We start from the raw sequence: 17,082 nt of genomic DNA, 5'->3' as shown, positions 1-17,082 counted from the left end.
ATGATCCCGAGCCCCACCTTGGGCTCCCTGCTCAGCGGGGAGCCTGCTTCTCGCTCTCCCTCTGCTTGCTGCTCCCCCTGCTTGTGCTGTCAAATAAATCTTAAAAAAAAAAAAAGTCATCTCTGAGGAGGGGGCACCTGGGTGGCTCAGTCAATTGGGCAGCCAACTCTTTATTTTGGCTCTCATGATCTCAGGGTTGTGAGATCAAGCCCCGTGCTGGGCTCTGCACTCAGTGCAGTCTGCTTGAGATTCTCTCTCCCTCTGTACCTCCCCCTGCTTTCTTGCTTGCTCTCTAAAATAAATAAAATCCTTAAAAAAGTTATCTCTGAGGAGGACATAGAAGTGGGTTCAAGAAGACACACATAGGTATGTGGCATTAGGAATATTCTATAGCTTTTTTATTTTTTTTAAGGATTTTACTTATTTGAGAGTGAGCATGAGCAAGAGGGAGAAGCAGACTGCCCGCTGAGCAGGGAGCCCGATGCAGGACTCGATCCCAGGGCCCTGGGATCATGACCTGAGCCAAAGGCAGACACTTAACTGACTGAACCACCCAGGTGCCCCTGGAATATTCTAGGTCTTAAACTGAGTGCAGATGATATGTTCATTTTGTTGTTATGCTTCATGATTTATATATGCTATTTTATGTCAAATGTTAATTACCTCTTTAAATATAGTAAACAAGAGGACAATATGATTTTTTTAAAAAGTGAAGTACAGCTGATACTTGTTACCATAGTTTCAGGTATACAACATAGTGATTCCGTAAGTCTGTATTCTGTGCTCCCCACTATTGTAGCCTCCTGTCACCACACAACACTATTACAATACCAATGACTTCCTTATGCTGTGCCTTTCATCCTGATAACTGACTCATTCCATGATGGAAGCCTGTGTCTCCTACACTCATTTTACACCCCCATCCCCCTCCCCTCTGGAAATCACCAGTTCGTTCTCTGTATTTATGGGACTATTTCTCCTTTTTTGGTGTTTTTCCTTTTTTTGTTTTAAGATCCACATATAAGTGAAACCATATTTGTCTGTCTTATTTCACTTATACCTTCTAGATCCATCCATGTTGCCTTAAATGACAAGATCCCACCCTTTTTATGGCGACTATTCCAGTGTCTGTGTAGATATCTAGGTTTACCCGTATAGACATAGGTATCTGTATATTTAGATGTATCTGTTCTCTTTATCCATTCATCTGCTGATGGACACAGGTTGCTTCAGTCATCTTGACTATTATAAATAATGTGAGAGTGGTACACCTAAGCAAGTACTTGTGTGTTCTTTGGGTAAATACCCAGTAGTGGAACTACTGGATTGTATGGTATTTGTTTTTAATTTTTTGAGGAAACTCCAATCTGTTTTCCACAATGGTACTAATTTACATTCCCACCCAGAGTGCATGAGGGTTCCCTTTCCTTCATTATCCTTGTCCTTGTCGATACTCGTTATTTCTTCTATTTTTGATACTGGCCATTCTGACTGGTACGGGGGATTTGCACTTTGATTTGCGTTTCCCTGTTGATTGGTGTTGAGCATCTTTCTGTGTGTTGGCCATTACCATATTTTCTTTGGAAAAATGTCTATCAGGTCATCTGCCCGTTGTTCAGGCAATTGTTGTTATTGTTGGGTTGTAGAAGTTCTTTATATATTTTGGAGATTAACCCCTCACCGGATATATCATTTGCAAGTATCTTCTCCCATTTAGGAAATTGCTGTGGGATTATGTGAATTTTGCTCTCCTCTAGACCCTGTAAGACAACCCTCCCCTCAATGTGGGTTTGCACGTCTGCATTCAGAGATACACCATGCTTACCTCGAGGCTTCATAGACCCCACCTTGTGACAGTCAGGCTTCAAGGATCCCCGATCTTCAGTGTTTTGATTGCTGCCTATTTTCACATCTTGTGCCACTTGCCCAACCAGTCTCTGAGCTACTCAACCCTCCCAAGTGCCTCGGTGCCATCAGCACATACTTGTTCCTGTTGGCTGGACACACCTGCAGCTCTCCCATTGGCTGATGAATGTTTCACCCTGTCACAGGCCTCAAATGTTAGCTCCCAGGAGCCTTCCCAGAGGCTGTGAGGGTTCCACAGGGTCTTGTTCATGCCCCCTCGGGCACTTACCAGACATGTGTCAGCACTCATTTCCAGGCTGGCCCTGTGTTGCGCTCCAGAGTCCCCAAAGGCCAGTAGTTAGTATGTATATATGTGTTTACAGTAATCTCTACACCCTACGGAGGGCTCGAACTCATGAGCCCAAGATCAAGAGTCGCATGCTCTTCTGACTGAGCCGGCCAGGCACCTTAAGGCGAGTAGTTTTCTACTCACCCCTGTGGCCCCAGAGCCTACCCCAAACTGACTCTCAGCAAAGCTCCTCTTCCTGAGACAGGGAAACAGCCCCAGGGCAAGTGTCAGGAGACACTGCCATGGAGCAGGGAGGGAGGGAGCAGGTCAGAATTTAGAGGCCCAGTGCTGGAGACACAGAGGACTCAACAGGGAACTCTCCTTGTGCCAGGCACTCCTCCCCTCTGTCACACTTAGAGCTACCACTATTAGAAGCAAAAGAGAAACAAAAGTTGCCAAGCTTTATTTAGGTTGTACTGGTTACAGACAACGGATCTAACCCTATACCCCGCCCACGCTCTGCAGCCCCCTGAGCGCGCTCAGCCACCCTGCCCCCAGTCTCATTTCTTGTCCTCCTCCTTCTTGTCCTTCTTGCCATCCTTGTTGGCCTGCGAGGCCAGGGATCCCATGGCATTTCGAATAGCTTCATTGTTGGGATCCACGCCTGGCAGGTTCTCCAGGACGCTCTGAAGGAACTCGGGGTCCTGCATCACGTCATAATCATCCTCCTCCTGAAAAAGGGCAGTGTCGGCTCGGGCAGGGGCTGGGCCATCTGGAGAAAGAGCTGCTGCTTGAGCCCCTCTCTGCACCTGACTATCTGGGGGTGGGGCCACCTCCGGCCGAGGGTAGAAAGGACAATTCAGGAAAAGACCCAGTGCCTACGTATGGTACGAACTCACACACGAGTGACCAAACAGAGAAACTGGAACTTTGCTTCCTGAGCATACAGGATAAAAACAGATGTCATCATGTTCAGACTTCATGCTATCAGACACCCACCACTCCTTTTTCTTTGCCTTAGACCCTCTTTCACCCTCCCGGGAAGACAAGAGCCTATACACCTGTTCAGACTGCTCCCACCAAGAAGGAAAATGGCAGAACATCAGGACACTTATCCAACTCGGAATGTGTTCGTTCCGTTGCCTTAGTAGGGTTTACAAATAAGAAATGTAGATCTAGGTGTTTCTGTCCCTCTGCTCGTCAAAAAGCTCATCTATGAAACCCTGAAGAACGGTTCCAGGCCTAGAGGGCTAAGGACATGACCGCCAGGGGACCTGAAACGTGGTGGGGGTGGGAAGTCATCGCTGGTCCTCACCTTGGCAGGCTCAGAGGTGTCCATGGCGGAACTGGCATCAATGTCAGCTGATTCTGCCTGGCCAAACTCTGAGGAAAAGAGGTCAGTCTGTTTAGCTCCACTTTCCTATCCAATCTCTGCCTGGGCACCGCTCCCCAGGCCCTGGCTCACCTGCACCCTGCAGGGACATCTGCATGGCGTAGGCGATCTGCTCCTCCTCGGTCATACTGCTTAGGTCAGGGAGCCCAGTGCGGCCAAACTCCTGCTGGCTGATGGTCATCTTCAGCAGGGCGTCATCTGAGTCTGGAAAAAGGAGGAGAGCGGCATAGAACAGGTGCCTGTTCCACACAGGCCCACCCGCAAGCTCCCCGCCCAGCCCCTCTACTCCCATGCTGCCGGGCCGCCCCACCGCTACTCCAGTGTCTCCGCCCCGCTCCACGGGGTACCCTTGGCCCCATCCCTCACCTTCCGCCCCAGCTGTAGCAATCCCCGCCTCAGCCGCAGAGGCTGCAGCTGCCCGCCGGGCCTCCTCCTCCTGCCGCTGCCGCTGCTCTTCCATAGAAACACGGAGGGCCTGGCAAAGGGCAGGGCAAGGTCAGATGTTCCGCCCTCACTTGGGGAAATCAGCTGAGCGGTGGGAAGGGAACGTAAAGGGCAGCTTCTGGTTTATGCACATAGGGAAGAACCTGGGGAGGTAAGAGGTGATACAGGGAAAAAGGACGGACTTGGGAGAAACCTGGGGTTTAATGAGGAGACGTGAACAAGGGAATCTGACATTGGTGCCCCTAGAGATCACACAGAATTAAGGGGAAAAGGGACCAAAAGGGAGTCTGGGAAAATGAGTGAGGGTGTTCCGGACAGTTCAGGCCTAGAGACGCTATATGGTATGTGGGTCCTCAGTATAAGAGGACAGAGGCGGACCCCTGGGCTCTACCTGAGGCCAACGTTTGCTCACCAGGGCCAGCTCAGGATCGGCACTCGGATCCACTCCAAATTCAAAGTCACTGGCACCAAGACCCAGCATGGCACCACCTTCACCAGCCAGAATCGGAGAACTGATGAGGGCGTCGGCCAAGCTGGGCCCAGGGGGCACTGTCACCAGATGAGAACCGGTTCCATCTTTGCCATTCAATGTGTTTACGAAGGCTGTCAGCTTTTCCGTGTTCACCTCCTGGGGGAGGGAAGAACACAGGACGCTCTCCTCGCCGCCTTGCTCCCCCTCCTCTGCCATTTCAGCTCCATCTGTCACCACCCTCTCACAGTGCAGGCGTTCCTCTGGATAAGGACTGTTCTGTTTATAACCGAATTGAGTCCATACCCCCTAACCCGTCCTTACTCACCTCTTCCCCAAAATTGATAATGTCAACATTTACTTTTTCCTTCTTGAGACGTTTAGCCAGTTTCACCAGCTAGGGAGAGGGAAGAGAAATGAGGAAATCCGTTCCAGACCATGAGGGGAAATGACACACCTCACAAAAGCATACGGAAATCGGTTAACCTCCTCAAGGCCCCCCAGCAGAAACACTGAATTCGCCATATCCACCTTTCCCCAAGATGATGAACCCAATGCCTAAGGCCCAAGAGCCCCATTCCCGCATTCCCCGGCTGTCACCTGGACTCACATCCTTCTCGTTGTCCTCCACGGGGCTTCCCACGAAGGCAATGATGCGCATCTTGTGATTCTTGCCCTGTCGGTGCTTCAGAGCCAGCTTGTAAAAGGAGAGCAAGTTCTCACAGGCGGCCAGAGCAACCACCTAGCTCGCTCCTGTCACTCTGCTTCTTTTCTTATGGTTTCCACGTTCAAGTCCACCGTCATGTTCACGTAAGGTCTAACCCCTCCTCCACCCTTCCCTCCCTGTTGTGCCTCTGTGTGGACAAGGAAGAGGGGCTAAGACTTAATTCCAGGGGTCTTTTCCTTCACCACCATCACCAGTTGTGGAATCCATCCCACCATATCCTTTCTGCTCCTTTCCCTGGATCACCTCTCTTCCCCTGCTCTGGTTCTGGCTCCACATTCCAGGAAGAAACGAACAACGCTGGGGGCAGAAGCGCAGAGCAAGGGGGAACAATCATAGGGACCCAGCAGGACTCACGTGGGCCACGCGGATGCCGGTGCAGAAGGTGATCTTGCCCTTGGGCTGGACAGTGTGGAGCTTGGAAAGGATGCGACCGGTGTCAGGGGTGAGTGTGGTCAGCACCTCACAGTCACTGGGATGGAGGGAAAGGGTTTCTGTGATTTCAGGTCAGGACAAGTGCCTCCAAACCTGTGTTTGACTCATCTTTTTTTCCCTTTTTTTTAAGGAAGCTCTACGCCCAACATGGGGCTTGAACGCACAAACCTGAGACCAAGAGTCACGTGCTCTGCTGACTAAGTCAGCCACGCGCCCTGACTCTTCTTTTCTTCAAAGACCTTGATAATAACTGTAATCTCTACTTTTCTTAATCAAACATCCAGTGTTTAGAGGGTAGGTCTTAAAAGTTCTCATTACAAGGAAAGAAAAATCTGTGACTATGTGAGAAACAGGCATTAACAAAACGCAGCGTGGTGATCATTTCACAATATATACATATGTCAAATTGTTATGCTCTGTACCTTAAACTTATGCCATGTTATATATCAATTGTATCTCAATAAAATGGGGAAAAAAATCTAGTATTTGGTAGATATGAGCACAGGAAATAAGGGGTTGATTCTGCAAGAAACTTGCCCTCTTCCTCCCAATGTTTCCCATGAACTTTTCTCATGGGAAGAGGCTCTGCTCCCAGGGCCCCAAGAATCTTCCACCACAGTTGGATGCTAGTGACTATGTCTCCTCGCTGCTCCATTTCCAGACCCACTTGCCAGCTAGCAACATAAATACTGGGATGGGAGGTTACTCATTTGCGGGTTATCAGTTCCTAAAACAAATCACTTTTGGAGTAAGAGGATGTGTGATACAGGCCCTGGGTACTCTTACCTAAAATGACTTTTCACTGACTTTAAAACATATTGTGAAATTGCACCCCAGAAGATTTAGTTTCATAACTGTATTAAATTCAGATTAATGTTACACTCAAGTTGCAGGGCGCTCAGGTGGCTCAGTTAGTTAAGCATCAGACTCCCGATTTTGGCTCACATCCCGATCTCCAGGTCCTGAGATCAAGCCCCACATCAGGCTCCTCACTCAGCAGGGAGTCCACTGTAGCTTCTCTCCCCCTCCCCACCCACCCTGTGCTCATGCTCTCTTTCTCTTTCTCAAATATGTGAATAAGTCTTTAAAATACATACATACATACATATATAAATACATAAATAAATAAATAAAGTTGCTATTTATATTTCTTCTGAGTAGTGAAGAAGGTAGTCTAGGAAGGTTGATGGGCAAATGCAACTTCAGGGGACCTACAAAAGGATAGCAACCTGGATACCACAGTGGGTTAGATATGGGAAAACACCCACCCACCTACCAAGCCCCTTCCTCCTCTGCCCCATGTACTTGGCCAGCGTGATGAGGCCCACGTTGTTCTCAGGGTTGCTGCGGGTCTTAGAGTGACAAACAATGTTGACAGCATCTTGCTGAGCCTGCAGCCGGGTAGGTAAGAAGTCCCCATTCCGCATATACTCACTGTTGTCCACACTGTCAGATTAAAAGAAAGAGGATATATTGTAAGATCTGAGACATTCTCTCTAGTTCCAGGGACCCCTACCCTCCTTCAACACTTCTTTGAGGGACTTTGTCATGCATAGCAGCGGCTGTCAGTCTCTGTGAAACACAGAACCACCTACAACTTAAAACACACACACAGACTTCCAAGCCTTACACCAGACTTACTGACTCAAAATGATCAAAGGAGGGGCGCCCGGGTGGCTCAGTCGGTAGGACAGCCAACTCTTCATTTTGGCTCAGGTCATGATCTCAGTGTTGTAAGATCAAGCCTCATATCGGGCTCCAAGCTAGGTGTGGAGACTACTTAAGATTCTCCTTCTCCCTCTGCCCCACACCTCCCTTTCTTTAAAAAAAAAAAAAAAAGACCAAAGGAGGAAACACATTTTAAATCTCCATTCCACAAACGATTCTGATAAGCACCAAACCCTGCAATCTGTTCAAGTACCACAATCACCTTCTTATAAGCTGCAGTTAAACATATTACGCACTGTCATGGAAGAATATTGTAAATTTGCCTTCAAGATAGAAGTATTCCTGGGGTGCCTGAGTGGCTCAGTCAGTTAAGTGTCTGCCTTCGGCTCAGGTCATGATCCCTGGGTTCTGGGATCGAACCCCGCACTGGGCTCCATGCTCAGTGGGGAGCCTGCTTCTCCCACTCCCTCTGCCTGCTGCTCCCCCTGCTTATGCTCTCTCTGTCAAATAAATAAACATCTTTAAGAATCCATTAAAAAAAAAAAGTATTCCAAAGGTAGAAAATATTTATAAAGTAACACATGCTCAGCAGCACTGAGTGCAGAAAAGCGCAATGCAATCATCTGGTTAAATGTTTAACAGCTCTGGCAGCTGGACCAAACTGCAAAAATGAGGTTCCACGGATGGGGTCTCACTTCTTTTATCCTTGCAGTTTTTCCCAATCTAAGAAATCCAGATAATATGAAATACAAGCTCTGGCTTCCCAGAGACCATAAGAAGGCTAGAAAGCGAGGCAGTTGTACAAGCTGCGAACAGGATCGATTCCTGATGACTTGATACACTTCATCTCCACTGGCTAACAAAATACCGGCCGGGGGATGTCTGGGGGGCTCAGTCAGTTAAGCGCATGTCTTCGCTCAGGTCATGATCCTGGAGGCCCTGGGATCCAGCCCTGAATCCGGGCTCCCTGCTCAGTGGGGAGTCTGCTTCTCCCTCTGCTCCTTCCTCCGCTCAAGCTCTGTCTCTGACAAATAAATAAAATCTTTAAAAAAAATACGGGTGGGGGCAATCTTTTTCTTTAATATCCTTTGACAGGCAATAAATATAAGCCAAAAACGATGAAGAAAGGCAATCAAGAAACTACTGAAAGAAACAGAAAAGGGAGTAAACGGCAGTGTTCAGGTTCAGATTTAAATCCCCAATCTGTTATTTATTAATACTATGAACCTAAGAAAGTTACTTCATTTCTCCAGGGTCTAGTTACTTCATCTGTAAAGTGGGTTTTACTGTGTGGAGGAGAAGGTAGGCTTACAGGATTGCTATGATGATGGAATGCATAGAAAGTACTTAGCACAGCGCCTAACAATAAGCATGAAACACAGACTAGTTCTCATAGTGGAAACTCCATCTACGTAGTGAGGTCAAGGGCTGACTCTACTCACCATGCATTATATTCTTTTTTCCCTGATACACTGTTTCTGATGATTCTCCCAGCAGAGAAGCAACAGCCTCTCTAGCTTCAAATACAGCAGTGAGTCCAAATATAAAAAACAATGGAGGCTTTGAGGACTGCCCAGCTGGAACAGCTACTAAGTATAAGGGCTGTGGGCAAGAGCAGCAGATGGATGAGGGCTGGAAGAAAGGCGTCAGAGCGAGCACCAGGAACTTGAGAGGCAGGGAGAACAGACAGTGGAGAATGTGGAAGCGGGGCTCACATTTTTTCATCCATCAGAACACTGGGAGGGTGACGGTAGTATGGGGGTATTAAAAACACAGATGCCTTAACACCTAGGTATGCATCCCTAAAAAACACACTGTTCAGTTTCTCCAGTCTTGAACTTTATATGAATTGAATAATATACCTATTTCTTGACTACCTTTGCTCAACAGTATATAATTTTTCCCAACAAAAATCCATCTCAAAATAAGGGCTTATGATATTATCCAGCTAGTCCATAAAGTCTTCATTTAAAAAAGAATACAGGGGCGCCTGGGTGGCTCAGTCGTTAGGCGTCTGCCTTCGGCTCAGGGAGTGATCCCAGGGTCCTGGGATGGAGCCCCGCATCAGGCTCCCTGCTCGGCGGGAAGCCTGCTTCTCCCTCTCCCACTCCCCCTGCTTGTGTTCCCTCTTCTTGCTGTGTCTGTCAAATAAATAAAAATCTTAAAAAAAGAAAAAAAGAATACAGATGCCTGGACTTCCCTGGCTGGGAGTCTGCCTCTGTAAGTGGAAAGCAGAGTCAAATACCTGCAATTTTTAATAAACTCCTCCACAGAATTTTCATGCACAGCAGAGCATGAGGCTCTATAGAAAAAATGGAGCGGCTCTCATCATTGTCCTGTACCTGGGCTGCGACGACTGGACACCAACAGGTCTCTCTGGGGCTAATCTTTCCTCCCATCAAGCCAGGCCAATATTCTTTTTCTTTCTTTCTTTCTTTTTTTTTTTTTTTTAAGGTAGGCTCCATGCCCAGCATGAAGCCCAACCTGGGGCTTGAACTCAGGACATTTTATTTTATTTTATTTTATTTTATTTTATTTTATTTTATTTGACAAAGAGAGAGAGCCAGCCAGCGAGAGAGGGAACACAAGCAGGTGGAGTGGGAGAGGAAGAAGCAGGCTCCCAGCGGAGCAGGGAGCCCAATGTGGGACTCGAGCCCAGGACTCTGGGACCACGCCCTGAGCCAAAGGCAGACGCTTAACGACTGAGCCACCCAGGCGCCCCTGAACTCAGGACTCTTGAGATCAAGACCTGAGCTGAGCTGAAGAGCCAGACACTTAACGCACTGAGCCACCAAGGTGCCCCCCGGCCAATATTTTTAAACCATATTTTGTATACAGCTCTGCCTCCGCCATGCTCAGAACTCTTTCGGAAGTCCTCTATTGAAAGGTACCAGAGTTCAACCTCCCGAGCTTGACGTTTGTGGTTTTCTACCTTTCAAAAAGAAACAAACTACCGTAAATCAACAACCTTAAAATCAAGTCACGATAACCTATATCCTAATCCTTAACCACACCTCAGGCATTTACATTTCAACAGCTTTGTTTCTGCCCCTCCCCCTATCTGTCAGGGTCTCTCCTCAACATTTGTCCAAGTTCCTTCAAGGCCCCTCTTTAACTCTCTCTTGAGGACTCCTCAGGTACACTGCAACTAACAGATGTACAATGCTATGAAGGACAGAGCGCCGCCACAAGCATTTCACCTAACTGTGCTGTAAGGCAAGGGGAAATTATGACTATTCCCAGGGAGAGATTTACTACATTCTCAAGAACATGCAGCTGGTAAGTAAGGAGCAGAAAACACAGGAGTTTGGATTCCAAATCCTATCCTTTTTCTACTCTAACATGCTCTGTCCCAGAAGTTGCGAGATCTAGCACATAAACACAGGACTCGCAGTTAAATCTGAAGTACTGACAATTAACAAATAACTTTTTAGGATAAATATGTCCTATGCAATATTTAGGAAAGACTTATAGGCATTTTTATGTTAAACACTACTGTTTATATGAATTCAAATTTAGCTGGGCATCCTATATTTTATCTGGCAAAGTTATCCTTCCCCCCACCTCCCCAAAAGAAACTCTTAGGTGGCTGTTCCATCCAACAGCGATTTGTTTGTGCACTATTCCTTTTTTTTTTTTTTTAAGATTTTATTTATTTATTTGACAGAGATAGAGACAGCCAGAGAGAGAGGGAACACAAGCAGGGGGAGTGGGAGAGGAAGAAGCAGGCTCATAGCAGAGGAGCCTGATGTGGGGCTTGATACCACAACGCCGGGATCACGCCCTGAGCCCAAGGCAGATGCTTAACCGCTGTGCCACCCAGGCGCCCCTGTGCACTATTCCATAGTATATTCTACTCTCATAGTTCGAAGAAACTGTGGAAACCTTGCAAAAGCTTGTGTCCTCTGCTTCTAATCCAACTCATAATAAGATACTCAGCCCAAGTCTGAGACTGAAGAAGAGGCCAGCTCACCAGAGAAGAGCTTTAATGTCTGAGAGCCTAGGGTTTAAATCTTGGCTCCCCCACTTAATTACCCGTGTGACTTTGGGTAAGTCATCTAAAACTGCTGAGACTCGGTATCCTCATCTGTAAAACCGACGAATATTTATTTACCTAGAAGTGTTGTGAGGTTTAAATGAGAAAACGTACATTAATGCCTGACACATAGGAAGCAATTTATAAATAGTACCTTTGAAGATGATACAGGGAAAGGTAATGGATACAGAGATGAGAGACTGGGGCGGGAAAAGGATTTACAATTTCTCTTGCTAAGATCCACTATTTTGATAAGAGGAGAGGAGGGCTGAGGAGTCTGAGAAGCAGACTCTGGCTACAGACAGCAGATATGGGACTGGTCTAGGGGAGACAACGCTAAAATAGAGCAAAGAAGCGAGGATCGACCAGTCAATGACTATCCGAGGGCTGAGGGATACTGGGGCCCTGGGATGACTCAGGGAGTCGATGGGGCTCCTTCCTTCCCGGCCCAGGGCCGCATCTCACCGATCGGTGCCCCATTCCCACCCCAGGCCCACCCGGCCTCCGCGCGACACGCGCCCCACACGCAGTCCCGCCCCCCACAGGGTCCCGAGGTAGCTCCTCACCAAACCATAGTGCTTTCCAAGACCATCTTGCCACCTTCCTCCCTCCCCGACCGGTTCTTCCAGACGGCCTAACAACAACTCCTCCCATTGGCCCAGCGCTCACCACCAATCACAGGCCTCGCTCAGCGAGTTGCTTCCGCTTCCATCCGCGTTGCGCTCTGGGAATTGTAGGCGCCGCCAAAATAAAAAGGGTGTGTGGGGGACAGACGGAGGACTGAGGTGACATACAAAAAAAGGGTCCACCTCTACCTTCCCTGTTATTCGAGTTCTCTGGTTGAATTCCCTGCTGGCCTGGCGGATCTAAAAGAAGCGGTGGAGGAACCCTTGAAATTTCTGTGGATATGTTTGCTATCGTCATTTTTAGAAAGTGGTGGGCTGGCTAATGACGTTTCAGCTCCGTCACTTCCCCATAGCGCTTTGTGCACCTAACCACTAACCCCGTGTCCTCAAGAATTGAACATATTTCTCTCTCTTCCATTTAATTAAGGGCAGGAAAGTTGTCTTAATCTTTATGATCCCTGAGCCCAGTACAGAGCCCGACACATGGTAAGAACCCAGAAAAGGTTTGACGACTCAATCCTTTTATAACCAATCTCCCAAAGAATGGGAGACAAACTAGTAAACCATTTGGTTTGTTAATCAAGAATAACATTCAAATATGTGTTGAATTGGGCGCCTGGGTGGATCAGTCGGTTAAGCACCTGCCTTCAGCTCAGGTCATGATCCTAGGATTCTGGGATGGAGGACTGCATGGGGCTTCCTGCTGAGCAGGGAGCCTGTTTCTCCCTGTCCTGCTGCCTGCTGCTCCCTCTGTTTGTGCTCTCTCTCTGTCAAATAAATAAATAAAATCTTAAAAAAAAAAAAAGTCTGTGGAGATATTGTAAGGAATACAAAATATAGTGACCATTAAAAAATGAGATCGTGAGGGTACCTGGGTGGCTTAGTCAGTTAAGCATCCAGCTGTTGGTTTTGGCTCAGGTCATGATCTCATAGGTTGTGAGATCGAGCGAGACTGAGCCCCATGACAGGCTCTGCACTCAGCGGGGAGTCTGCTTGAAGATTCTCTCCCCTTGCCCCTCCTCCCACACACTCTCTCTCTCAAATAAATAAATAATAAATAAATAAATCTTTTAAAAAATGAGGTAGTGAAAAACAGATGCCATAAGATTGACTTAATTCAACCTAGAGAATGGAGAACTCTCTTTGAACAGAGATGTCCTGTTAGCATTATGTCAGAAGCTGTTCAGTTAAGAGATATGTGAATTGCAACAGTGCACACAAAAGATGAAATCTGAGAGGATCACATTCAGTAAACAAGAGTTCTATAATGAAAAAAGCAAAAACAAGGCAATTCATTCATTTACCTTTGATTCAGGTACTATTCTGGGCACTTGGAAGGAAACAAAACAAAATTCTGCCCACATGGAGCTTACATTCTACGGGAGAAGGCAGACAATAAACCAATAAGCAAGTACGTAGATAAATAAAATATAAATATTATGTATTTATATAATTTAACACATAAACACATTTATATTAATATATTTATATATTGTATATTATTAATATATATTATTAGTTCACATATTACTTTATATATTAAATTTATATAAAAATATATATAATATATTGCAGTATATTAAAATATATACAATTTTTGGGACACCTGGGTGGCGCAGTTGGTTAAGCATCTGCCTTTGGCTAGGTCATGATCCCAGGGTCCTGGAATCGAGTGCCACACTGGGTTCCTTGCTCAGCAGGGAGCCTGCTTCTCCCTCTACCTGCTGCTCTCCCTGCTTGTGNGGAGCCTGCTTCTCCCTCTACCTGCCACTCCCCCTGCTTGTGCTCTCTCTGACCAATAAATAAACTTTTTAAAAAAAATCATTTGTAAGACAATTGTCTAACTTTGACAATTGACTGGAAATTTGTTATTAAGGAATTATTAATTTTTAAGGCATGTTATATATATATATATATATACACACACATATATATTTTTTTGAGAAAGAGAGTGCCAATGGTGGGGGAGGGGTATAGGGAAAGGGAGAATACTTTTTTTATTTAAAAGATTTTATTATTTGAGAGAGAAAGCATGAGTGGGGGCATGGGCAGAGAGAGAGGGAGAAGCAGGCTCCCCACTGAGCAGGGAACCCGATGAGGGACTCAATTCCAGGACCCCGGGATCATGATGTGAGCTGAAATCAAGTTGGAGGCTTAACTGACTGAGCCACCCAGGCGTCCCTCTCGTTGCATATTTTTTTAAAAAGAGTCCTTATCTCTTGAGTCAAATGTCGAATTATTTATGGATGAAAGCATATGATGTCTGGGATTTAACTGGAGGTACAGAAAGAAAGAAAGTGGAGATGGGAGAGAAAATATTAAATGAGATAAATTAGCCTTGTTTCCACTGATAATTATTGAAAACTGGGTGATGCATACATGATGGTTCGCTACTCTACTTTTGTTTGGAAATTTCCGAGTTAAGAAATTGGAAACATGCTTTACAATGGATTTTTATTTATTTATTTTTAAGATTTTATTTGTTTGACAGAGATAGAAACAACCAGTGAGAGAGGGAACACAAGCAGGTGGAGTGGGAGAGAAAAGCAGGCTCATAGCAGAGGAGCCTGATGTGGGGCTCGATCCCAGAACACTGGGATCACGCCCTGAGCCGAAGGCAGACACTTAACCGCTGTGCCACCCAGGCGCCCCTACAATGGATTTTTAAAAAGTAAGTTTACAGGGGCGTCTGGATGGCTCAGTCGATTAAGCGTCTGCCTTCAGCTCAGGTCCTGATCCAGCCCCACATCAGGCTCCTTGCTGATCGGGGAGCCTGCTTCTCCCCTGCCTGCCATTCTCCCTACTTGTGCTTACTCTCTCCCTCTCTCTCTATCAAATAAATAAATAAAATGTTAAAAAAAATAAGTTTACAGATGATATTGACCTCTTTGTGTCCTTGAACAACTAAAGAGGAGCACCTGGCTGGCTCAGTTAGCAAAGCAGTCAACTCTTGGTCTCCGGGTTGTGAGTTCAAGCCCCATGTTGGGTGTAGAGATTACTTAAAAATAAAATCTTTAAGGGCACCTGGGTGGGTCAGTCGGTTAAGTATCTGCCTTCGGCTCAGGTCATGATCCCAGGGTCCTAGGATCGAGTCCCCTTTCAGGCTCCCTGCTCAGCTGGGAGCCTGCTTCTCCCTCCATCCCTCCCCCCTGCTTGTGATCTCCCCGCTCCCGTCTAGAGCTCTCTCTCTCTCTCAGATAAATAAAATCTTAAAAAATAATAAAATCTTCAAGGAAAAAAAAAAAGAAAGAGGGGCTCTTGGGTGGCTCGGTTAGTTAAGTGTCTGACTCTTGGTATCAGCCCAGGTTTTGATCTAGGGGTCCTCAGTTCAGGCCCCACTTTGGACTCTGCACTGGGCATGGAGCCTACTTAAAAATAAAGAAAGAAAAGAGAAAAAACTAAAGAATACAGAGTTTATTTAAAGAAGTTCCTTTTTTTTTTTTTTAAAAGATTTTATTTATTTATTCAGGGGCGCCTGGGTGGCACAGCGGTTGGGCGTCTGCCTTCGGCTCAGGGCGTGATCCCGGCATTGTGGGATCGAGCCCCACGTCGGGCTCCTCTGCTGTGGGCCTGCTTCTTCCTCTCCCGCTCCCCCTGCCTGTGTTCCCTCTCTCGCTGGCTGTCTCTATCTCTGTCGAATAAATAAATTCTTTAAAAAAAAAAAAAGATTTTATTTATTTATTTGACAGGCAGTGAGAGAGGGAGCACAAGCAGGGGGAGAGGGAGAAGCAGGCTCCCCACTGAGCAGGGAGCCTGATTCAGGGCTTGATCCCAGCACCCTGGCACCATGACCTGAGTCAAGGGCGATGCTTAACCAACTGAGCCACCCAGGTGCCCCCTGGAACATATTTTAAATGGCAAGAAGGGATGAGATTCCACCTCTGGTGCACAACTTTCAGAATAGTTGAGATTGACATGCTTAAGAGAAAACATTAAACCAGGATTTCCAGCTTTATTATCTTTTTTTTTTTTAAAGATTTTAAATTTATTTGAGAGACAGACAGCAAGAGCGATCACGAGCAGGAAGGAGAGGGAGAAGCAGGCTCAGGGAGCCCTACGTGGAGCTTGATCCTAGGACCCTGGGATAATGACCTGAGCCTGACGCTTCACTGACTGAGCACCCAGGCCCCCCCATAACCTTTTTTTTTTTTTTTTAAGGTTTACTTATTTATTTGAGAGAGAGAGAGAAAGAGCGTGATGGGTGTGCAGGAGGAGGGGGAGAAGCCGACTCCTCGCTGAGTGGGGAGTCCCAAACGGAGCTCAATCCCAGGATCCCTAGATCATGGACCTGAGCCAAAGTCAGATGCCTAAGCGAGGTACCCAGGTGCCCCTCCAGCTTTATTATCCTATGGTCTCATTCGGTTTCCTTAACTTTGAGTTATCGCAGTTTTCCCCCAGCAGGCCCTACCTGCGTTTGGATTGCAGGGTCCCGCTGTAGAAGTAGCGGTTGCTGCTCACCACTAGAGGGACCTTCTGACTGTGTGAGGGCAGCTACTGCCCCCACTCGGCAGTTGCATGGATAGTTGAAGAGGGAGTGACCACATAAGGGCGGCAGAAAGACCACTTAGCCTAAAACAGGTTCAGATTTGATTTCTCTTAGGGTAAGAGTTTTTTCCTTATCCAGTCTAAAGGAGAGGCTTAAACTCAAATTCAAAACTTTGACAATCCCCAGTTCCTCCTTCAATTACTACCTGTTCTGTCAGTTTTATCATCACCTCTATTCTCCCACACCACCTCACACCTATAGTCTGACCTGCTTGTTCTATTTTTACAGAACTTTGTCAACAGATTAGTCTGAATTATTTTTAAGATTTTATTTATTTATTTGTCATAGAGAGAGCACGAGAGACCACAAGCCGGGGGAGCAGCAGGCGGAGAGAGAAGCAGGCTCCCCACCGAGCAGGGAGCCCGATGCGGGACTCAATCCCAGGACCCTGGGATCATGACCTGAGCTGAAGGCAGACACTTAACCGACTCAGCCACCCAAGCATCCGTAGTCTGAATAATTTTGATCACGTTCTACTTAGAGGCAAAAAACATCCTACAGTTCCTCACTGCCTACAGTTTAAAATAAAAAATTCCTCAGCCTACGGGCACCTGGGTGGCTCAGCCGGTTAAGCATCTGCCTTTGGCTCAGGTCATGATCCCGGGGT

At 46.7% G+C, this 17,082-nt stretch overlaps 1 protein-coding gene across 3 annotated transcripts; it reads right to left on the bottom strand.

Moving 5' to 3' along the window:
* Positions 1 to 2,562: 2,562 nt before the first annotated feature.
* On the bottom strand, positions 2,563 to 11,992 carry PSMD4 (proteasome 26S subunit, non-ATPase 4). 3 transcript variants are annotated; one of them, XM_034654258.1, is made up of 10 exons: positions 11,870 to 11,992; positions 6,872 to 7,045; positions 5,522 to 5,636; positions 5,051 to 5,137; positions 4,769 to 4,837; positions 4,384 to 4,599; positions 3,894 to 4,002; positions 3,600 to 3,731; positions 3,450 to 3,517; positions 2,563 to 2,865 (listed from the first exon to the last, which is right to left on the bottom strand). In XM_034654258.1, exons 1-10 carry the CDS (start codon positions 11,893 to 11,895, stop codon positions 2,695 to 2,697), a joined length of 1,167 nt encoding a protein of 388 aa, XP_034510149.1. In that variant the 5' UTR covers positions 11,896 to 11,992; the 3' UTR covers positions 2,563 to 2,694. The 3 variants fall into 3 exon arrangements, with proteins under 3 accessions (XP_034510149.1, XP_011223432.1, XP_034510150.1); XM_011225130.3 differs by having other exon boundaries at positions 6,905 to 7,045; XM_034654259.1 differs by lacking the exon at positions 6,872 to 7,045 and having other exon boundaries at positions 11,870 to 11,913.
* Between the last annotated feature and the right edge of the window lie 5,090 nt (positions 11,993 to 17,082).

This window comes from Ailuropoda melanoleuca, chromosome 2 (genome assembly GCF_002007445.2).
Source record: "Ailuropoda melanoleuca isolate Jingjing chromosome 2, ASM200744v2, whole genome shotgun sequence".
In the NCBI taxonomy this organism is placed as follows: domain Eukaryota; kingdom Metazoa; phylum Chordata; class Mammalia; order Carnivora; family Ursidae; genus Ailuropoda; species Ailuropoda melanoleuca.
The sequence above is the reverse complement of the archived record's forward strand: the minus strand, read 5'-3'. Positions and strand labels throughout refer to the sequence as shown.